The sequence below is a fragment of the Heteronotia binoei genome, chromosome 7, assembly GCF_032191835.1.
Source record: "Heteronotia binoei isolate CCM8104 ecotype False Entrance Well chromosome 7, APGP_CSIRO_Hbin_v1, whole genome shotgun sequence".
Lineage (NCBI taxonomy): Eukaryota > Metazoa > Chordata > Lepidosauria > Squamata > Gekkonidae > Heteronotia > Heteronotia binoei.
Genome location: NC_083229.1, coordinates 48,966,291 through 48,990,228, shown reverse-complemented (window position 1 = coordinate 48,990,228; position 23,938 = coordinate 48,966,291). Strand labels below are relative to the sequence as shown.

Sequence of the window (23,938 nt, the reverse complement as noted above, 5' to 3'; positions counted from 1 at the left end):
AATCAGGGACACCAAACCTTGGCTATCCAGTGGAAATATAGCTTGATTCTGCAATGACACAAATGGATTAGATGTAAAACCAAATCATGGTTTGGTGCTATGTGAATGAATGTGCCTTTGTTTTGCATGCTTTCCCCTCCTACCATCCTCTTGCACTACTATTCCCTCTTTCATTTCCCGCATACTACAGTTTGCAATTACATTTGAACCACTCAACAGTAGTTTATATTTACCCTGCATCCTAAGGGCCAATCTAGGGTTTGCAATTATGATTTAGAGGGCATAGATATATGAACTATTAATGACAAAAAACATTCTGCTATGCAAATATACCACTGAATCCAGATGAATGCAACACTCTCCAAAATCCTGTAATTGTCATTTCATAAGTACTTTTAAGCAATCATTCACTGGCTCCCTTGCATACACTGAATGGTGCATTTTAGAATGTTATGAATACTGAGATGTGCATATAGGCTTATCAGTTCTTGAAACAAAATCAATTTATGCACACAGCAGTTCATTATAATTTTAAAATTCAAAGTAAAAAAACCCACTGATTCTTTTCTGGTGTGCCAGACAATTATCTGATTTCTTTTAATTCTACTGGGAATGGGCAGTTACTATGTACAAAAGATCTCCGTTACTGCATGTGGAACACTGAATATCTACAAGCTTAATCCAGTCACCTTAGGTATCTGGTTTACAGAGTGACTAATGAGATCCTTGGATTCCTCGAGCTGCTTGTGCCAATTTTCTGCAGTGCCACAGAGAACAAAATACCTTTATAATTACTCTAGATCAACCGTATTGTCATGAAATCAAATTTCGGGAGTATTTGATGCACAGCAGGCTCTGTTAAGACACTCTCATTCAAATTGCTGCCAGCATGATGCCTTTCACCGCTAGCTGTTCCTTGATGGAATTTAATAAATATTCATTGGCAGAATGCAATGTAATTGATTCAGCTGCTTTCATTTTTTATCAGCTCTGCAGGAGACCACAGACTTCTACAGAAAACCTCCAAGACATGCCAAAGGTTGACAGTTAGAGGCTTTTGTGATTCACTTGGGGAAGACAGAAGGAGCAGGCAATACCTTATCGGTGTCTAACTCCCAGCGGTCATTTTGTAGAAAATAGGTGGTGGAGCTCATCCAGGGATTGTTATACAACTGCAATACTATTCAATGGACAAGGAGGTGGAACTCTCAGAAGGAGGAGGTGGAACTCTCAGAAAGGTTCAGGAGCTGTGCTCCTGTGAGCTCCCACTGAATCTGAAACCTGCTAATTCCCATAGTCAGAAACCAGAGGTTTTGTATAACCAGCATGCCATTTGTGAGAAATAGAATATTTTAGATGCATAGCCTCAGGTTAAAGGCTTTGATAGAAAGGAGGCATGTATTCACATGTTCGTCATTTTTACACTAAAACAATTATTTCACTAAAAATCAGAATACCACTCATTTGTGGGTAGTGAATGGCATTAGGCATTACTTGCAAGAAAAAAAATGGCAAATGAAAGATAAAAAACAGCATTACTAAAACAAGGGTTTTGATGCTTGATATTATCAAAAGCATCCAGGTTGACATCACAAACATAATAGTTTCCCCCCCACCTACCAGCTTCTTTACTTCATCAATCAAAACCCACCAAATAGTAGTTCTAGCTCTCTGTGCAATACTCCCACTAGCCTCTTACTTATGCCAGTCATACTTGACTGAAACTAAGCTGATCATGTGTTGGAAGAGCAGCTCTTGTTGCAAGAGGGTGTTCACCTGGGCACAGAGTTAACAGCAAATACTGCCAGGCATGGACCACACTACATAGAAAACTTTCCACTGCTTATTGCCAGGTCTTCTACTTACTGGAACGCCAGTAAAGGTAACCGGGGGTGACTGCCAAGAGATGCTAAAGCTATTTCCATTGGGTGTGAACTTGGTTGACCCCGGAATGTTCACTGGAGGTGTCGCCTGTTTTTTTTTTAAAAAAAATCAAATAAAGAAGGAATTACTGTCTTCTACAAACAAAATATTTTGTACTCAAATATGATAAAACAGCCTCAAGATCAGAAAGAGACTGTTCTAGCTTTCACCGAGAGATACAAGGAAGAAACTTAACAATGCCAAGTGAAAGCACAGAAAGAGTTGTGGACTCCATAATTTGTGAAAATAAAGGATTTACTAAGACTCAGAGATCCAATAAAGTATATTTAATAGCTCAACAAGCAGCAATTAGGAGTAATACAATTAAGACATGAAAAAGCAGTTATCTGTTAGTTTCTGCCAGAAACGATTATGGAACATGAAAAGCACACTGAACAAGAGCAAGTACATTGCATTATCTGTTGCTATAATCACAGTGAAACATGTAAAAGAAGTTTCAGATCTCAAGCTGTGCTAATAACCTCAGGAGTTATCCAGAAACTGCAAGGCAAAAAGTAATGGTAAGGAGAGAAAAAACAACCACCCAGAAACAAGAAACAGAGCAGAGAGCTCTTTCAGAGTATAGTTGCAGTTATTTAAATTAAGCTCCAGCTTTTCAGTAACTATTATCTCTACAGTTGTTCTCTTATCACCCTGGTAGTCTAGACTTCCGGGCTAGCAGGTGCATATCATTCTTTTACAAGACTAACATGGGAAGGCAATACTGATAGATCCCACCACCTTTTTTGGAGGGCGGGGGGGGGGGGGGGCGAGAAAGAACAGCACAGGGATCTTTTATGAGAAGAAGTCAACTATATTCTTCAAGCCTCTCAGTTAGGTTTCTGCAATGAATAAGGCCAAAAGGCTCCAGTCAAGGATCTCTTACCATCAGAGCCGGATTAACAATTAGGCCAAGTAGGCACTGGCCTATGGACCTCCATGCCTTTAGGGGGCCCGGGCTAGCTCCCCCCCAGTTTCCCCCCTGCCTGCAGCCCTCCCAGCCTGCACAAGCAGCCAGCAACTGAGCTGCTCTTTGCCTGACTTGCCTGATGCGGCTGCTGCTGGCGTTGTTGCCAAGTTTACCTCTCTTTGCCTCTCCACCGCAGCCTAGCAAAAGGGGCTTTTAAAGAAGATGCCTGCAGCAGGGGCCATGGGCGGTGGGGTGGGCACTCAGACTCTGAGATAATTTGCAAGAGGCCCTCCAAAATTTCAACTGCCTAGGGGCCACCACAGGGTTTAATCCGGCACTGTTTACTATAGCACCCTAAGCAAATTGGAGCAACATGAAAGATTATATTGTTTCCAGAGGCTGATTCTTTGTTTGTTTGCAGGCTCTATTGAGATGTAAGTTCAGCTCATTAACAGACATTTGTTCAGGATAAGTCTTATTTCTTTTTGTGCTCATGTACTCCCTCGCTCCTTCCCCTACATGTGCAAAACATGACTGATGGTTTCCTAGTTTGAGAAATCTTCAGTGTAACTGTAGTTTGTTTGGACCTTGAGTTCATTGCTTTTCCATAACTTGGATTCTAAACCAGGATTAAATGGGAGTTCAGGAAGCCAGTATGTGAAAAGAAAATTGCTCCAGTTTGTCCAGATGGCCACATTTGGACACTGCAACACACTGGAGTTAAGCTGAAGTTTGAAACTAGTAACTCTTCAAATGTGTTCCACATGGAAGAAGCATGATGACAATGTAGGGTCACATCTCATTCTGTCAGAATGCAACAGCAGCAGCTCTTTCATGCAACTCCATCATGGAACAGAATGACTGCAGGGTCTCCTCTGACAAAATGGAGGAGAAATCAACTGTGCTGACACAGAGGGAAAGATTTTCCCAAAGTTTTTCTCTTGCTTTGCAGGATGGACTTTTTTTTAAGCAACATATCTAAATTAATGGTGAAAAATCCTGCCCACACTCTGCAATACCCACAAAAATTCCCAAGAAATCTACATGAATGCCATAAACATATACAGAAGGAGCTTTTAGGTTTTGTAGAACAGGGCAAATATGAAGGCTCCCAAGCACAGAATACACTAAATTGAAATGGCAAATTTCATGTAGTAAAATAAAACTAACGCATCAAAGTAGATCATGGTCACCAATAACAGAAAGCCAGTATTGGTCTTATAAACTGCTGATCATACCAGAGGGAAAAAAACTTGAATGAAAAGTCAACACAGCATCAAGAGTGGTTGAAAGCCACACAGATACTTTTCTGCTCTAATAAGAAATGGCTAAAAGTCAACTGAAGGGACGGGAAATAAGTAGAAGGAGGAATGACAGGCTAAGAAGTGATGGTGACTCGAAAAGAAGAGGCTAACTCTGACTTCCCTGGAATTAATGTCATTCATTGTATCTTGTAATTCATTTTTTCTATTTCCCTTTTATTTTTCCATCTGTCAAGTCCTGCCATTGGATAAAGCAGCTTCTGCTCATGCAAAGCCAATATTTTTCAATAAGCTGAAAACTGATTTGCATGAGAAGAACACAGTTCACAGTGACAGATTGCCTCTGCAATGGGCAAAGAGGGACACCAGCAGAAACAAGGCTTAGGATCCAAGCCATTATTATTTAGCCTCTCATCCCCAACAAGCTTGATCTCAATAAAGAGATACATAATCCACTCCAAGGAATCTTCCAGAGCTTTGTGTTGAACTAAAATACTTAATGCACTCTGTCCATGTCAGTATGTGATTATATTTGCCTCTTGTAGGTCAAAGTCTCTTGCACCCATTTTACCTGATAAGCATGATCCGTGTGAACGAGGTAGAGATTTGTGGGAGCTGAACGGCTCAGAGGTGTCATCCCTTTAGTGTCTGTTTTGGCACAAGACAATTCACTTTTGCTCACATCTTGGGTTGGAAAAGAAGGAGGAGATGCTAGAGATGGGGAGACGGGAGATAGACTACTTAATCCATCAGCCACTGAGTCAGTATTTAGACGTATCTCTGTGTAGTAAAAATCTTCCTCTCCATCACTGTAGTCAGAATCTCCTACTCGCCTAAATCAAGTGAAGACCAAGAAATTACTTGTATAAGACTAAATGTGTTAGAATAAGGTACATGGACTTATGGACATATGGACATATGAAGCTGCCTTATACTGAATCAGACCCTTGGTCCATCAAAGTCAGTATTGTCTTCTCAGACTGGCAGCGGCTCTCCGGGGTCTCAAGCTGAGGTTTTCACACCTATTTGCCTGACCCTTTTTTGGAGATGCCAGAGATTGAACCTGGGACCTTCTGCTTACCAAGCAGATGCTCTACCACTGAGCCACCGTCCCTCCCCTGGTAGAACTGTTCCAATTGTTATGTCAGAATATAGGTACATGGTCTAAACAAGGATCTTACTCCCATTTACTGTTTTATCTATTTAGAGATTTATACCCTTCTTTAACCTCCTCCCCCAATGACCCAAAGCAACTTACAACATTGTTCTCCCCCCTCCATTTCATCCTCACAGCCACCACCCTGCCAGGTAGTTGAGGCTGTGACTGACTAGCTTAAGATCACATAGTGGGCTTCCAAGATAGTACTTGGGACTCTCAGATTCTAGTCTAACCATGAGTTGTTACATAGGGACAGGTATTTGCAGGGCATTTTTGTGTAGCAGAAACGTCTTTGTATATTAGGCCACACACCCCTGAAGTAGCCAAGCCTCCAAGAGCTTACAGGGCTCATAGTACAGAGCCAGTTTGATGTAGTGGTTAAGTGTGCAGACTCTTATCTGGGAGAACCAGGTTTGATTCCCCAGTCTTCCACTTGCAGTTGCTGAAATAGCCTTGGGTCAGCCATAGCTCTTGCAGAAGTTGTCCTTGAAAGGGCAGCTTCTGTGAGAGCTCTTTCAGCCCCACCCACCTCACAGGGCGTCTGTTGTGGGGGAAGAAGATAAAGGAAATTGTAAGCTGCTCTGAGACCCTGATTCAGAGAGAAGGACAAGGTATAAATCTACGGTCTTCTTCTTTAAGCTCCAGGAGGATTGGCTTCATCAGGGGTGTGTGGCCTAATATGCAAAGGAGTTCCTGTTACAAAAAAAGCCTCGGATATTTGTAAAATGCAGAAGTTGCTATTATATCTATGCAGCACAAGACATAGTAATTCAATGGATTTCAGTTGTGGCGATTTTTATGATTTTACTGTGCCACATGCATTAGGGATAGTGGGGCACCTAAGAAGAACTGGTTGCCACCTCACATGATATGTTTGCTGAACAATTCCTGAATCTGAACAATAGACTCCAATGGATTTATCAAAATCGCAATCCAGTCTGTGAAATAAAAAGGGACAAATCTGGAACTGAGATACAACACCAGTTGTCTGATCCTAAGCATGCTTACTTATACATAAATCTCTATGAAATCACTGGGGTTTACTTCTATGTAAACATGGTTGAAAAAGGAGGAATTCTCTTTATAAGGTGAAAAAAAATGACAGTCTTCTTACCCAAGGTGAATGGTCCGGATGTGTTTTTGAATACCAACAGCTGTGCCCAGTACCTTTCCACAGTTTTTCCACAGGCATTTGAACATCACCTTCATGGAATTCTGAGTAATTCAACAAAAGAATATAAACATTAATTTGTCCGCACATTTTAACTTCTGTGGGTTGCTATCTAGGTGGTAAAAGAGTAAACCCAAGTTAAGGTTTAAATTCAGGGTTGTTTAAGTTATGTTGAGACACAGGGCTTGGATCCTGAAGAAAATTTAGAAAAGGAAGGGGGTTTATCATCAATCCCGCCTACCGCTGCAAACCTAAAAACTACCTACTCACGCTGTTCTTGGGGGGAGTCCCCTTGTTCCCATGTAGAAAGAATTTAGGGATCATTCTGGAATGCAGGGAAAGGGACACAAGAAAGTCTTGTTCTGTTTATGTGAACCCTTTTCATCAGTGGAGGTTTACTGCAAAATCCAAGACCTTATTTGTAAGCCTTCTAAAATAACAGGAAAATAAAACTACTGAACTGAATGTGCATTGTTGTGACAAGCAGTATTTGATTTCCCTGGTGTTCTATGAGAACTACATGTCTACATGGGTAGGAAAGTCTAAATTCCAGGCATTTTCCATTGTTTTATCTAAAGGGAAACATTCTACCTCTCTCTCTCTCACACACACACACAGAGTCTGTGTACAAACTCCCTGAATGTTTACACTGCATTGATGGAATGTAACCATTCTACATAGCTTTATTCCGATTCCCAGAAAACAATGGTGTGTGAATATTTCATTTATTTATTTTAAAAAGCCTGAAGGCTACAAAATGAAACATAAAATATGGTATTAATTATATGGTTTTAATTATCTAAATTCATATTGTTATCTCTTTGACTTGTAACCTGCCCTAAGCCTGCCTGCAGGGAGGGCAAGATAAAAATGGTACAAAATATAAAATAATAAAGATATAAATAAAGATATATAGCTATAAATGACTTAACTGGGCTCAAAATGCCCACATAAGAAGAGGCAGCTGTTTCAAAACTATTAAAGTAATAAGTTATTCGAGTACATAAATTATTTAAGTTCTTGGGCTGGGAGAAAGAGAATCTTGAGCTCCTTGGGATCAAATAAGATAAAAGTCCAAATAAATGCTTGGAAACTGCTATGGGAAATATAGCATTATTCATCATTCATCTGCTAAAAAAAAGCCATCTAAAAAGTTGCCTATATTTTTAGGAGCCATTCTATTTGTTCAATGACTGGAAAAATCATTTTGCTAGACCTGTTGACAACACATATTTCCTTAATAAAGTGCAAGATTTGAGTCCAGAACTACCTTACAAGTCAAAGCTCCCTTTGTCAGGTACAGTAGAAATGGAGGTTCCCTGAGTCCTTATATTCTAGTCAGGAGGAGGAAAGACTGTTGCAAAGAAAGGAATCAGGATGCAACTCCCCTCCTTTCTTCCCATATAAGAGATCAGGGATCTCCAATCTTTACCTGTATTTGACAAAGGGAGCATTGACTCTTGAAAGCTTATACTCTGGAACAGGGGTTTTTTTGTAGCAGGAACTCCTTTGCATATTTGGTCACACACCCTGATGTAGCCAATCCTCCAAGAGCTTACAGGGCTCTTACTACAGGGCCTACCTGTAAGCTCTTGGAGGATTAGCTACATCAGGGGGGCATGGCCTAATATGCAAAGGAGTTCCTGCTATAAAAAAAAGCCCTGCTCTGGAAATCTTGTTGGCTTTTATGGAGCTAATAGACCATAAATCTTGCTCTTGTACTATAGACCAACATAGCTACTCACCTGAAATGATCTTAATGAAGTGGGTGCCATCTAGCAATAAGGGCACCTATATTATTTTCAGAATAAAACAAGAAAGACTTTTGAATAAATCCCAGAGATAGCTGTGTCAGTCTCCAGCCAAAATGATGATGAAGAAGAAGAATTGCAGATTTATACCCCGCCCTTCTCTCTGAATCAGAGAATCAGAGCAGCTTACAATCTCCTTTATCTTCTCCCCCTCACAACAGACACCCTGTGAGGTGGGTGGGGCTGAGAAGGCTCTCACAGCAGCTGTCCTTTCAAGGACAACCTCTACCAGAGCTATGGCTGACCCAAGGCCATTCCAGCAGGTGCAAGTGGAGAAGTGGGGAATCAAACCCGGTTCTCCCAGATAAGAGTCCACACACTTAACCATTACACCAAACTGGCTCTCATGGTACCTTAAAGTCATGAACAGTCTCACGGTACCTTACAGACAAACCATCTTAATATGACAGGATTTTTTTTAGGAATCAGCCTACTTGCATCTGACAAAGTAGGTTCTGGTTTACACTTGTGTAAATTTGTTAGTCTCTGACTGGATACAGATGGCCAGCTTGGGGCGGCAGCCTCCTGTAGTAAGATGGTAGAAAGGGAAGCCTCCTGGGGTGTCAGATGGTGCATACTCCACTGCCGGGACGGACCAAGCGTGCCCCAAAGAAGTGGTCAGACTGCCCATGTGCTTGACCATTGCTTCCCAGGCACACTTCGGCCATTCAGACAGCTGGGAAAGGCAACCTGGAAGTACCTCGCTGATTTGCTGCCTATTTGCTATCACTTCATGTGTGGTAGCTTTTTGAGGTGGCAGGATGACTGGTAAAAAGGGGATTGGGGGGGGAATGGGGTGGGATCAGATGTGCACATTTGAATATGCTTTTTTGGTCCAGTCATGGGGTGTCCCTGAGGCAGCTTATACTGGCCATCTGGTCCCAGCCTCTAAGGCATTTATGGTTGCCAGGTCCCCTCACTGTGCTAGTGGAGGGATTTGGGGGGCATTTTGGAATGTCACCCAATGCAATGATATCACCTGGAAGTGACATCATCACATTGGGGATGTTGTGCAGCAATGCTCTGGTTTTTGGACAAAACTCTATGGTAAAACAGCTTATTTTATTTTTATTTATTTATTTGATTTGATTTATATCCCGCCCTACCCCACCGAAGCGGGCTCAGGGCGGCTCACAGCATAAAAGTTCTAACAATAAAATTCAGAATTAAAATACAATAATAAATTACATAGTTAAAACATTAGTATCCATATCAGTGTGCTATCTATAGACTTCCTTCAGTATTTCGGTGTTTCGGTGCCGGTCAGTTATAAGCCAACTGGAAGAGGACTGTCTTACAGGCCCTGCGGAACTGTCCAATATCCCGCAGGGCCCTGACCTCTTCCAGTAACTGGCTCCACCAGCAAGGGGCTGTGATTGAGAAGGCCCTGTCCCTGGTTGACTTCAACCGGGCCTCCAACCGGGCTTCAAGCCTAGAGTTTTGTCCTCAAACCACAGAATCACGGTGCAGTGTTCCCCAATGTGATGGGGAACATGACATTATAGTGATATCATAGTGCTGAGGACAGCACATAGTGACATCACTGTTAGTAGAAGCCCCGAAAACCGGAGCGTCCCCCACTGGAACCTGGGGACTGGCAACTCTAAAGGCAGTATAAGGCTGTTATCTTGAAACAAGTGTTCTTTTCTCTAGCAAGCTATTCTGTATACCTCAATTAAGATTTGGTAATGCTGCCAGTTGGTAGGGCTGTTAGCTTCCAGGTGGGACCTAGGGATCCCCCAGAATTGCTCAACTCTAGATGACAGAGATCAGTTGCTCTGGAGAAAATGGATGCTTTGGAGAGTGGACTTTATGGCTTGTATCCTACTTAGGTCTTTGTTCTCCCCAGACTCCACTCCCAAATATCCAGGAGTTTTCCAACCTGGATCTGGCAGCCCTACCCTTGCATCCCCCACCAGTGGCCAGGGAGGACCTGGCAACTCTACCAGTTGGTCATCTATGAACTACAAGATAACAGGTTTATTTTGAGCATGAGGAGTCTGACTGGGTAAACTGAGCTAGTTTATAATATGAAATTAAACCAAAGTGTACCTAGTAATGGCTTCTGAGTTCTACAATGAAGCTATAATATTTCAGGGTCCAATTATAAAGACTACCCAAATGAGGAATGGTTTAAAACAATTTTAATATTAAGAGCAACTAAAACATCTTGTATACCAGTCTCTGAGATTTGTTCTAGAATTCAGGCCACGCGATCTTAAGGGCAAGCCCCAAATCACCCATTACTAAAAAGTGTAACATCTCCACATTGTAAATTCTGTTACTGAAGAAGCAATGGACTTTCAAACAATAAAAACATGTCCAGTATTCAGGAAAAATACTGCATATACAAGAGAAAACAAAGCAGTTTGGTTTGGGTTAAAGAGATACCCAAGGATGTCACCTATAAAACTTGATACATGCTCACCTTCCTTTTTCTTGGAATGGGCTCATCAAAGAGGAGACTGCTAGTTTCAGCTTCATCAAAGCCATCATCAGCTTGAGAGGGCAATCGGAAGGGTTTGAAACTATCAGCAGAGAGAGGTGGAGATGGGGTGGATGGATTGGATTGGTCACTGGGAGCGCTCCAACTCCAGTAGCCACTGCTGCTGGTACTTGAAGGCACAAATCCTCCTTCTTTCCAAGAGCCATTTAAAGATTCTAGAGATTAGTGAGTGAGAGGTTTTACAATTTATATATGCATATATAAATATGTAAAGGTTGACTAGTACTGGATAAAGCCAACAGATCTTAGTGGTCATATTTATTTTAGCAATATTTTAGTGGTCCATAAAGCTTAGTCCTAAATCAATGAACTGGCTTGTGAATAAGAGTGACATTTAAGAATTTGTTACACATTGCACATGTCATTTTCATTATGCATACTGCCCATGCACATGATGGCATAGAAACATTTGTTCTATACAGAAGCAAAATCTGTGTAGGAAGTTATCATACGGAAATCATATCATATCATATATCATATCATATGACTCAGGAAGGTGGCTTTAACTGGAAAACTAAATTGATGTAACAGATTTTAAAATGTATCTCCTGTGCAAGAACATTTTCTGAAAGTTGCAGTACAGTGCAGAGCTTATGAAATCTCCTTTGCATCACAAGCACAGATGGGGTCAACTTAAAAACACCTATTAACAGTGTGGGGGAGGGAAACTTTGCTAAAAAGTCCACAGAAAGTACTTAGAAAGTACTACAGATAAGAAAAAATATATGTTAAAACCATGAAAGCACAGCAAGAGGCATAGTGTAACCCTAAGCAGAGTAAACTATTTTGAACTGAACTGATAGTGTCCTGGTTGTTATATACATCACTTTAGCTTGTAGTAAACGACAAAATATTTAGGTCACGTCCAAAACTAAGATGTTGGAACAAATTCTGTAGTTTTTCTGTTTTTGTTGTGCAGGTCTTTAATTTTTAAAACCTATTCCTATAAGCAAGTCCCGTACCAAATGTGTGTAGCAGGCAGGGTAACAGCTTCTAAGCTGAATACAGTTTAAAAATGCTGTTTGTTCACAGGGAAACAACCCCCCCCCCAACCCTTTATTAAAAGATAATTTTCAGACACACTTAGGGCATTTCTGTATTCTCTGAATCTTAAGCTTCCTTTTACTTTTCCTTAAAAAATTCAATCAGGAACAAAATTTTGAAACAAGAAGGCTGATAGAATGAGGTTGAGTGTGAAATAAAAGAAAGAGAATCTCACTTTCCCCCGCTTTCACTCCATTTAAAAATCTCTGCCTTGTTTAAATAAGGTTACCATCACAACCTTAATCATCCAGCCATGTCATGATGATGTGATTCTTTCCCCTGATGTCTTTTTAGAAGCTGAAAAAAAATGATTTTTTACTATTTAGGCAGCACATTAAGTATCCCTGCCTAAACTGAACTTATGAAATAACCCTGCCTAAAGGAACAGAAAAGCCGCTCACGAGGGCACTCTAGTTTCGGTAACTGCAGTGTGTATTACAATAACAACAGTTAACATGATTTTTCTAGGTTGATCCTGGCATCAGAAAGGATTTTTCTCTAGGCTGGGATGTTCAGTGTGCTTAGCATAAATTATGCAAAGTCTGAGATTTGAGTGCAAGTTCTCCCAAGTGGTTAAAAATGCATGCTCACCATTGGGTCGGACAGGAGGGCTGCGAACCAAAGGACTGGTAGATAAACTTGTTAATACCATAGCTGCTGTCACTTTATCCATATCCAGTTCTTCTGATGATTTTCTGAAAAGAAGGGAAGGAAAAAATACACATTACCGGTGTTAAGAGACAAACAAATCTGAAAGACAGTAGCACTGTTACTATTCCAAGTTCTTACAACTCAAGCAGACTGTTCCTGTCCTTTGAGATCCTACAGCCACCATACTGTGTTTTTTTTAAAAAACTTGTTAGCTATTGCTACTCAATTCGCAATGGCCCACCAGAGTATTTCTGCATTTTCCTGTAAACCAGATGATAGTCTGTACTTGGGGAAAGTACTAGTGGGTAGTAGTGTTAGGACATGTGTTTATGAAGGGGGGGGGGGGTTCCTTGAAGTTGGCCGTGTAATTTGGAGATCATTTGATTCCAGGCATCATGGGAAGCTTTCAGTCACACTCTGAGCATTGTGAGGAAGCAAGACACCAGAAGCACAGCAACAAACATCAGGAAAAGAGGTGATAATTTCTAAGGCAGATGTGACAACCAGTATGTAATAATTTACACTAATAATAAGTAAATGAAGTCTATTCCACCACTCAGATGAGCTAAACTCCTCTTGAGCAACTCCCAACAGGAATTAGAAAAAAACAAGTTTCTGGGGCTCACAAGTTGCATTAACCAACAAGTTGAAGAAGTGAACACAAAAGCTGTTTTTATTAACACAAATCTTGCAGTAGTATATATTATTTTTAAATGAAGGTGTTTAAATGTTCAGTCTCCTGCTAAGTAAGGAGTGTGACCAGAGTGCAGGCAAAGGGAGTTCCAAAGTCCTATGGCTAATCTTCATGGCATTTGGTTAGGGCTACCAACCCCTCCCCTGCCCCAAAAACAGTGGTAGTGGGGAAAGTAAACAAGCAAACAAAAAGGCAGCATTGCCAGTGTGACAGCACTGTCTGGGGAAATCCTGTGTTTGCAATAAAATTCCTGGTGATTCTTAAAGCTACCCACTGTAGCTTCCAGGTTTTTCCCCAGAAGGAACACTGTCATGCCAGTGGAGCCATCCCAACCATATCCCTGTTCCCCCCCTTGCTGATTACTAAATTCAGCAATCCAACAAAGAGGACGCTTCCACACAGAGGTAATCCCAGTATTATTTCTTGCTGCATCATTACAACGTGTTGGAGAAAAGTGTGCACAAAACTCCCCGGTGTGGAGGTACTATCGCCAAAGCACCTGCCTTTGTGTTACCAGCTGCCCTGAAAGCAATGTGGAAAATCCTCACCATGTGGAAGCAGACAAGAGTTAGGCATACATAAGTACACACTTAAGCATCCCTAACACAATGTTAGATTGTGCCTTTCTGTGTTTTAACATGGAAACCTGACACATACATTATAGAAACAGTTTCTATAGCTATGCAAACAAATAAACAGATCCTCAGACAGGACAAAAAGTTGGGTTGCCAATTTTCAAACCTGTCCCCCTTGCTGTCCCTTTACTATTCATTTCACCTGAAGCAATTATCAGGTGACATTATTCAGTTCCATGCCATTCAAAGATTCAAGTGCCATTCCCACATATTAAGCCTCCCTTAAAGGGACAGGACATTTTCACCTGGTCAGTTAACCACCCTACAGATAAGACAAAAACCATACTTTGCAAGCTGCTTTTCTCCCCACATGTGTGTGCACACACACAGGGAAGATTTTTTTTTTCTCCTTCTTTGCACAAATGGCCAAAGCAGCTGGAGGAGAGAACATTTTAAGAGGCCAAAGGGAAAATGATTAATAGCACACACATATGCTGCCTCTAATCAGAAAGTGGGAGAAGTGTTCATAGGTCTCCCCTGTGTTGTCCTGTTTAGGCCTCATTTAAAGGGGAGGCTTAGGCAGCAGTGTCTTATTCAAAATGTGTATTGAGGCAACAGCTGTATCAACTCTGCTTAACTGAAAAGTGGCAGCAACATGGAAACTTCTTAGTTCTTAAAAAAATAAACCAAACTTCAATTACCAGTGATGCTAATTAGACAAAATACCCTGAAGGCAGACATGGGGTACATCAACATGAAGTCAATTGATGAATAGTAATCAGCTCAGGAATCATGTATCTTCATGCGGAGTTACAATGCACTGTATCTTCTATCCTTCTAAAGTCTGATAATTTTAGAGAAGTCTAAACTTGATGACTATTTAAATACACTCTCTCAATTAATACTTATTGGATAATCAATCACCTATTTATTTAACTAAAGTATCATATAATGTGTTGAGCCCAAAAAAACCACAAATGGAGTTCTGCTCTCAGAAGGGCTCTTTCCCACATCCCCTTGTCATCTGAACACCCTGAAAAGCTGGTGGGGTCAGATGAACAGAGTCACAATAGGACGTCACTTGAATGGGAAACCCACACAAATCATGGGCTTCTCCCCCAGTATGTTTATGAATGAGTGCCTTCTGCTCAGCATAATCCATAGTGTGTTTCTATTCCAGTGTTTCTATGTGGGCAAATTTGCAGTGTACTGAAATAAATTATTTTCAGAGAATGATGAAAAAGCAATGGATAACTGATAATAAAAATCACCTACGTGGGCTGATAAAATGGAAAGTTCACTGGAAATGTTTTAGATTTACTACTAATATTTCAAAATAAATTTTAAAAGCTTCCACTACAAGGTAAGAGCTGAGATACCTAGAAACTCACTCTTGCTTCAAAATGGAAATCATAACTCAAGGCTGTCACCTTAATTCCCATGCCATGCAAGCAATGCAGATGTGCCATCTGACCTTTTGTGGCTGCTTATGATTTAGGCTCCTTCATTTTAAATCCAGCCTTCAAAACACAGCTGTTACCATAGTTTAGGGTCAAAGAACAGCCTTCAGTTTATAAAATGTAACCCCCCCCTGCATCTCCAGTTGAAGATACATAAGATACGAAGACTCTGAAAAGGACCTGAAGAGCATTCTGCCAACCAGGACATCCTTTCCAAAAGAATCTGGATTCATAGAACAGCAACAGAAGGTTGCAAGTGTATTTTTTGTTGGTTTTTAAACCAAAAAACCTGTTGCTGACAGTTTAATCAAAATAGTTATTTGTGGTCCCAGAAGATGATGTCTCTTAATCACGGTTACAAACAGGGTTATAATTTCACTCTAGAACATCTGCTTCTTACTTTTTAAGAAAGGAGAGAGGACAAAGCTATTTTTTTAAAGCTGTCATCTTGTATATATTTTTTTTAAAAAATTGCTTGTTTCTAACAGTTAGCAACTAGTTAACAGCATCTTTATTTTCTATAAATTACAACAGCAAGCTAATCTCTGCCTTGATTTCAGGAATGCCTGGATAAAGGGTAAAAAGGTAAACGGTCACAATAGCAGGGAAGCTGGTCCCCTGTGCAAGCACCAGTCGTTTTCGACTCTGGGGTGACGTTGCTTTCACAAAGTTTTCACGGCAGACTTTTTACATTGTGGCTTGTCATTGCTTTCTCCAGTAATCTACACTTTCCCCCCAGAAAGCTGGGTACTCATTTCACCGACCTCGGAAGGATGGAAGGCTGAGTCAACCTGGAGCCGGCTACCTGAACCAACTTCTGCTGGGATCAAACTCAGGTTGTGAGCAGAGGGTTCTGACTGCAGTACTGCATCTTTACCACTGTGCCACGGGGCCCTTGGATAAAGGGTAGACCTATACATTTTTGACCGAAATTTGGGATTTCTGATTGTTGTTTTTCTTCTAAGGTAACAACAGGGAGCCATTTGAAGGGAGAAACTAGTGTTCACGTGTATATCTGTAACTCTTGACTCATCTTTCAATGTCTTCTCAAGCCACTTGTAAGCATTTTGCCATAAGTAATCTAGACTATAGGAAGAACAGCTGGGAAAGGTTTTGCAGGAGAATTGGCTGGCATCTAAGAGCTTAATCATCTTTCCTTTCTACCATCCAGCTGTCCCCTACAACTGCCTTCACATTGCCACAGCAGACTTTCTGCTTGGGAATTTCGAATTTGGGTTCAGATGGGAATTTTTATAAGGGTTTTAGAACTATAGTAGAAGAGGATCAGAACTATAGTATAAGGGGATTAGAACAATATATAATATATTAATCAGGAGAACACTTTTATAAGGGAGAGGATACTAGTTTGCTATACATACTACCTTCCTTTTACTGCATTGTCTTCTACTTTTGTAACTCACTTTCTGCACCATGGCACTTAGAAAGCAGTGGACTCTGATCTGAGAGCCGGGTTTGATTCCTCACTCCTCCACATGAAAACTGCTGGGTGCCCTTGGGCCAGTCACACCTCTCTCAGAGACTCTCAGCCCCACCTGCCTCATAAGGTGCCTATTGTGGGGAAAGGAAAGGAAGGTGATTGTAAGCCGCTCTGAGACTTCTTAAGGTAGAGGAAAATGGGGTATAAAACTGACTCTTCATCTCTGATCTGGAGCTCAGTTGTAATTCCCAGAGATCTCTAGACCTCATCTGGAGAATGGCAACCATGTATCTGGTTCTTTGCAGTATTTTCCAATTTTGTGATCCTAGTCCTATGGAGGCCCTTACTTTAACTGTTCTTTAGATTTTGTAGTCTGCCCTTAGTCTCAGAAAGAAGGGTGGGCTATAAATGAAATAAACATCAGTGCAATAAAATAGGCAAAGATCTTGGGTCACATTACATGCAATATGTGTATAAATGGGAGCCCAATTGTGTGCAAATGGAAACCTCTTCTTTTAAGAGAAAAAGTTGCTTTGGAAGACGAGCATTTATACCACAGAGGCAGCTTGAGTGGGTCCTGAAACCATTCCTTGCTCAGTACTGCTAAACTCCCAACTAGTACAGGGTCCATACTACACACTTGTGGGGAGGGGACTGCTTTGAAGAACAATATTAAACATAGAATATTGGATGGGGAAAGGTTGCCAGATCCTCTTCCGCACCACTTTGCTATGCTGAGAGTCCCTCTAAGTAACATTTCCCTTGAAAACAAAGCCTGCCATGCTACCACTACACGCATTTTCTTCTCTGGTCCTCAATGAACAAAGATGGTGATATCCTCAAAAAGTAAATCAGGAAGATACTTATGCAGAGCAATTGTTCTTAACACTGTGAAGCCCCATAATCTAGTAATGTCATTTAAGACTTATTTTCATGCTGTGATACAATGCAGGTTTTGGTATGCACACCAGCATTCCAACTCAGTAAACTTTAAGTAGCTAACCAAGTTTAATACAGAAAAATCAAAACTACCAACCTATCCCTAATCCAACGGCTACACAGGCAATCATGAGCTCTGTCTCAACAATTTAAGTCTGATTACCACTTATATGTAAATGCAGCATGATACAGGTTAGTGTTATATTTACATTCTGCTTGCCAATTATCTTAGGGTAATGTATTCATCTGGCCTTAAGTAGCTGGAGGTTATGTTAGCTACTTGCCCAAAAGGGAATTTCTCAAGAAGCTTATTGATTATGATTCTTACTAGGCTCCTAGTCTCATTAAAAAAGTGAAATGAATAAGAGATTCAGCTTCATTAAATTAAATTAAGAAATGTGTACTAGAAATAAACAGCTCATTCACGACGAAGCATTAATTCACCCTGACCTGTCTTTTCCTGACAACACCACAGTCCTTAAATACATGAAACCAAATAATACATACTGGTAAAATCAAGTATTCATTTGGGTAACTATCCCTGATGTACCCAGGAACCTGGAAATCCACTTTGCTCCTAGTGCAAAACACTACTTAGCTTATTTATTGTTCACACACACACACAAACATACACACAACCTCATGGTGCTTTACAGAATACAATAAAATAAGTGTATGCCCCAAGAAGTGTGCAATCTAAAATATGACATAAGGAAGACAGCAAGGAAAGGGGAAGCAAAATGCTTCAATTCAATTATAAATGCTCAGGCTTAGCAGTGAAATTGAAAGGATAGTTACCCCAGTCTAAACTCATTCATTAGACTGAGGAACTCTGCATAGGATTGTACCGTGGTCACTTATGCACAGGTTATTTGACCTACTTTGGATCTACTGGAAAATTCCCTTCCCTGCCTCCTGCTTCCTGATAGCATTGCGGTCCTTCCATCACCATCTGGGCTTTTCCCCACCTTCTCTGTGGTCTTTCCCAAAGTTCTGAAGGTCCATCCAGGAACATCAACATGAAAACCTTTATTTGAAAGGATGGGAGGGGAAAAAGAAGTGTGAACTGCTGGCCTCAATGCTCTGAAAAGTATAACCCAACAAACCAGAGTTTGTGGAAGGAGCTAAATCCTGTCTGATGGAAAGTCTGCCTTCTCTTCCTTGCAAGCAGAATCTGTTTCTCTCTCTCCTCCTGTCTAATACAAAGCAGTGAACAACCTGAAGCAAGTTCTTCAGACTGACAATTTGGGTTTTTTAAGCCATTCTCTGTAGACTTTAACAGTACAATCTTAAAGAGACTTACTCCAGTCTAAGCCCATTAAAATGAATAGGCTTAGACTGGTGTAACTCTCTTTAGGATTGCACTGTAAATCATTCATGGTGCAGCATCCCCCCCCCCCCCACACACTTCATTTGGTTCTGTAGGCGAGTGCAGAGAATGCTAATCACCACAGGGACGAACTGGCAAGCTGTAAATGGTCGAGGCTCCTCCCCCAATGAGCTCATCCCCCAGCAGTGCAAATGAGAATGACATCATGTTCCTCTGAAGCTCGACACGCGTAAAACTCATTTCTCAAGCTGCAGCTACTTTTCTTCAATACAGCTTTTCTCCCAAGATCATTAGGCTTTGTGTGGGGCGGGAGGAGAGGGAAAGAGAATAACACACCACAAAGCAAATATAGCTCTTCAACACCAGGAGATTTCTCTGCATCCTACTCCTTTCACCCACACTGATCCTTAGGTCAACAATTCCAACTGCATCGGGTGTTTTCTTTTTTAAAAGAAAAAAATCTATAAAATACCTGCATATTTCTCAAGGGAAAGAGAAGAACTGAAGGGCAGTGAGACAATATTAGGGGAAGAAAGCTTCGGGAGAACATGCTTGCTTAGCTATTACATGGTACTTAAAATGCATCCAATTAAATTTCTCCCGTTACTTTTACTTTCTGCAACATTTTGCTGCTATGACTTTTTAACTGCCAGAATGTTTTTCAATACAAAACATTTTTGCAAGACCATTCATAAGGAAGTATCTTAATAAGCAGGACTAGGATAATCAAAGGGGAGCCCCCCGCTCGGTGTCACACATTTTTGACCCAGAAGCCACACACTATTCCTGGTATCTTTGACCCAGAAGCTACACACCTCAACAAATCTAACAAATCTACCATGTCAGAAATTGCCAGTGTTGCTCAGTCCAGACAAACAGCTCACCACATGATAAAAGGGTTCTTGTTATTTGCAGAACAATTTAAAGGGCCTCACGAAACAGGCACAGTGTTAGGTGTTATTTCCCCCCTCCTGGGGCTTAACACAGTCCTGGAAAGGACCATTTCCAAACCAGGAAAGGCTAAACCCTTCACCCATCCTCAGTACTACAGGTTCAATTCATACAGCATGTAGGGTTGTCCTTAACAGGTAAAATACTAATCTGGGAATCTGATCATGTATTCCCAGCCTCATAAAGCAAACTGAGAGCCAGCATAGCATAGTGGTAAGACTAGAGTGTCAGATTTGGATCTGGGAGCCCCAGCTTTAATTTCCCACTATGCCACAGAAGCCTGCTGGCTGACCTTCGGCCAGTGACTCCCTCAACCTCACCTTAGGGTTGTTGCAAGGTTAAAATGGAGGAGACAACATTGTATGCTCCTGCTGGGAAGCCACTGAAAAGTAGGGTGTATACTCTTTATACTGCTACTGAACCTTGACAGTATAAAGGTAGCCAAGATACGATTTTTTTCAAAATAAATGTTGGAAATACACATATACACAAAGACATTCACCACCACCCCCTTGCTTTAGTAAGCACAGATGTCTGGCACTTCAACAGAGATATTTTTGTACATCATTTAACACCAGACACAAAGCAGCCACTTTTACTGACAATACTCCAGGTTGATTAACGCTTGCCTTTAAGTTCACAGCCATTTTTTCTCAAGCCTTTAGGATAGAAAGTTGAATTCATGGCATTAATGCCAAAGATTGGTTTGCCTCCCCCAGCCCTGGAGACATGGAAGGCAAAAGACGTCAATGGGCAGTCACATTTGAAGCAGCTTGATTTTGCCACTTATATTGTGGCCATGCCTCCTCCTTGCAGGCTTTTCTCCTGGCTGCTGAGATACCCACCCTCCCTTTAACATCATGAGATTAGTCACCTTTGGAGGCATTTTTCCCCACCTGCCTTGTGATCTGGAAGAGATTAAATAGGTCTGGTCTTCAACTGTTTGGGCCATAATTAGTTTGGCAGGGATAGAGTGGGCTGATCACAATAGGTACCGTAGGGAAGATCAGCAAGCACCCTAAAGCATCAGCAGTGATGGCACATCCAGAACAGTGCACCACTGGCCATGCAGTGGGAAAGGAGTGCCTTCAGTGCTGAGCAACATCTTCCTCTGGTAGTGGTTATGCGGCACATAGGGGAAGGGGCTTGGAACCTCTCAGCGCATAGTAAGCAGGCAATGATAAACAAGGCCAGCAGAAGACACAGGCCGAGTCTGAAATCAGCATGGGTTCACCCTATCAGGCCCCCCAGCATAGCCCACCCATTTAAATATGTTAGAATGTTTAATGCAGGGGTGGGGAACCTTTTTTCTGCCAAGGGCCATAAGGATATTTATAACATCATTCGCGGGCCATAAAAAATTATCAACTTAAAAAACAGTGCTCCGCAGAGGGAGAATGATTCAGGCCAGCAAAATTAATGCAAATAATTGTTTTTCTATTTGAAGTCATGTGGGGACAGACTAATCTGGTACGCACACACACACACACACATGCTGGGCCCGTCACCCTAGGCAAATGCATAGGCCCAGGACTTTTTTGTAGAAAAAGCCTAGCAGGAACTCAGAAGCATATTAGACCACATCCCCTAATATTAGCATATTAGGTCACACACTCATTAGCATATTAGGCCACACCATCTGGGATAATCAAGTGCAAACTGAACTGTGACAGTAACTTTTCTAGGCCCTGCAACAATTCTGGCCAGTAGCATTTGTCAGTGCACATTTATTTATTTATACCCCCACCTTTCTCCCCAATGGGGGGGCACTATTTGCCTCTCCTCCATTTTATCCTCACAACAACCCTGTGAAGTTAAGTTAGGCTGAGAATGCCTAGTTGGCCCAAGGTCACCCAGCAGGCATCCATAGCAGAGTGGGGATTCAAACCTGGGTCTCCCAGATCCTTGCCCAACACTCCAAAGCATGTTGGCTTTGTCTTTATAACTGCCTCACAAGATAGGCTGGTTTACACAAATGTTACTGTAGCTAATGTGTGTGGAGGGAGGGTCGGGTTTCACATCCACCTTCATAGCCTGTTCTTCACAGTGGATCAGAGGACCAAATCATTTTACGTTAGATACGAATACTGTACAATTGCATGAACTCCACATGCCCGATTCAATAACAAATTTATAACAGAGTTTCTAGGGGACAACAGTTGATGCTGTTGATTAGGCATGGTAAAAGCTCCATGGAAACACGCTTGGCAAGATCCAAATCTCAAAAATAAGTGATCTAAAGCAAAATCCAGGGCATATTTTATGCAATTTGCTTGTGACAGGAAGATGACATTGCCTTGCTAACCATACCATGAACAATTGACTTATCAGTCCTTCTGTTTCTTAAAAAAACCCCTGCATTTTCCCCCATTGTACCAATTTCCCTATTGCAGCAATTCACCACAGATATGCTGATAACAGTATCTTTTTTTTAACTTTCTTTTTCCAGAATCTAACCTCATCATCTTATGATACTAGATCTTGGCTATTTTCCAATCTTTTCTCAGTATTACAACATATTGTGTCACATGTACTAGGCAGGGAGTTTGAATGCTACTAAAGTACTGGATTTGCATATTTGGATAAGGAAAACCTAAATTTCAGAAGAAACAGCTTATATATAGGAAATTTTAAAAGGCTAGTTATAAAGTTGTTTTAGGCAAACCAAACATTGTGTAAACAGAACATGTAATGGAACTGGGATGAACATACATGCTCACAGAAGGCTGGATCCTAATGCCATTTTCCACCAACTGTAAAGGGGGCAATTTTAGTCACTTTCCTCTCTTGTTGCAGACTACCCTAATTTCCCCTTCATTACATTCCTTAGAGTCCTGTGACTGTAGGAACAGTATTTTGGGTACCTTGGTGGGAGGGTTCCATTCTGCTGTGAGGATAAAATATAATTTGAATCCGATACACAGTGTACCTTTATGGGCATATCATGATTGACAACAGTCCACAATTATCTAGAAAGTAAGCAGGGATTCCCTCACTGCTTGGGGATTTGCTTCTGTTATTTTAGCAGTCAGACCCCTCCCCCCTTCTCCTCTCACTGAGGGAACAGTTAATAGCCAGAAAACCATAAACATCCTTCATATGATTTCATCTGAAATTTCATAAATGCAATACACTGCCTGGCCCAAAATGACAGAAACCAGATGTTAGCCAGAGACAAGTCTGGACATGTCATTTAGAAGTGTGAGTACGAGTGGCTGGCCAGCTAATGACCTCTTTCCCACCCAAGAGATGCATAATTTAGGACAATGGGACTCCCAAAACAGATTGCTTCTCCATTAACTAATCTCCAAATTCCCAGCCTCACTTCCCCTCAACCATTTACCCTAATTAAGCAACAACGCTATTTACAAAACCTGGTAGCTTTTCCTACCAGGTACTTACAAGGTTATCAAGCACCATCCACATCTATGGTTCACGTCAGGAAAACCCATCAAGCTTCTCCCAAATCATTGTCCATCTCTGTTTGGGCGGCCAATATGTCAGCTTGCCCCAGGGAACATTTTGCCCCCAAAAGTATGGCATTCTGCTCCACAGCAGCATGTGTGTTCTTGGATCCTCCACAAACCCTCTTGTGTGTGCATGCATTTGGGCCTTCTTCTCTTCTCTGTGAAACACTGGTTGTTCTGCTGCTACTTCCATGGACCTCTTTCATCTAGACTGGTACCTACAGCCTTTCCTGAAATTGCTCTCTCCCCTATGCTTCCTGATTTCCTCTTAGCTAGCCTTGTATGTGGTTTCAGTGTATGTGTGTTTGGCCTATTTCTATTTCTTTTGATAAAAACCTTTCCTGCTGAACATCAGCCTAGTTTATTTCAAGAGTTCTCAAGGGGAAAAATCTCCATAAACATTGACGAAGAATGCAAGCTACCCTGTCTCACTTCGCCTCAATTAATTTTTCCCAATTAAATAGGAGAGTGCCTCTTTGTATAACAGTTATTTTCAGTAGAATCAGTGTGGTATACTTGTAGCAAAAGATTCCCTCTTGCATTCCATCAGAAAACTTGAATGTAACACTTTTAATGGCTCTACTCCTACAAAACATTTAGCTACACAATTCTCCTGGATTTATCTTATTAAAGGATGATTAACTACC

At 41.3% G+C, this 23,938-nt stretch overlaps 1 protein-coding gene across 1 annotated transcript in view; it reads right to left on the bottom strand.

Annotated features, from left to right (window-relative positions):
- Window positions 1-23,938, bottom strand: part of ZNF704 (zinc finger protein 704) — a 67,131-nt gene that overhangs the window by 5,771 nt on the left and 37,422 nt on the right. The window contains exons 3-7 of the mRNA XM_060243588.1: window positions 12,378-12,481; window positions 10,665-10,897; window positions 6,369-6,469; window positions 4,667-4,928; window positions 1,867-1,971 (exon numbers count right to left, since the gene is read on the bottom strand). Of these exons, the coding sequence (XP_060099571.1) occupies window positions 1,867-1,971; window positions 4,667-4,928; window positions 6,369-6,469; window positions 10,665-10,897; window positions 12,378-12,481 (805 nt within the window). The remainder of the gene's footprint in view (window positions 1-1,866; window positions 1,972-4,666; window positions 4,929-6,368; window positions 6,470-10,664; window positions 10,898-12,377; window positions 12,482-23,938) is intronic.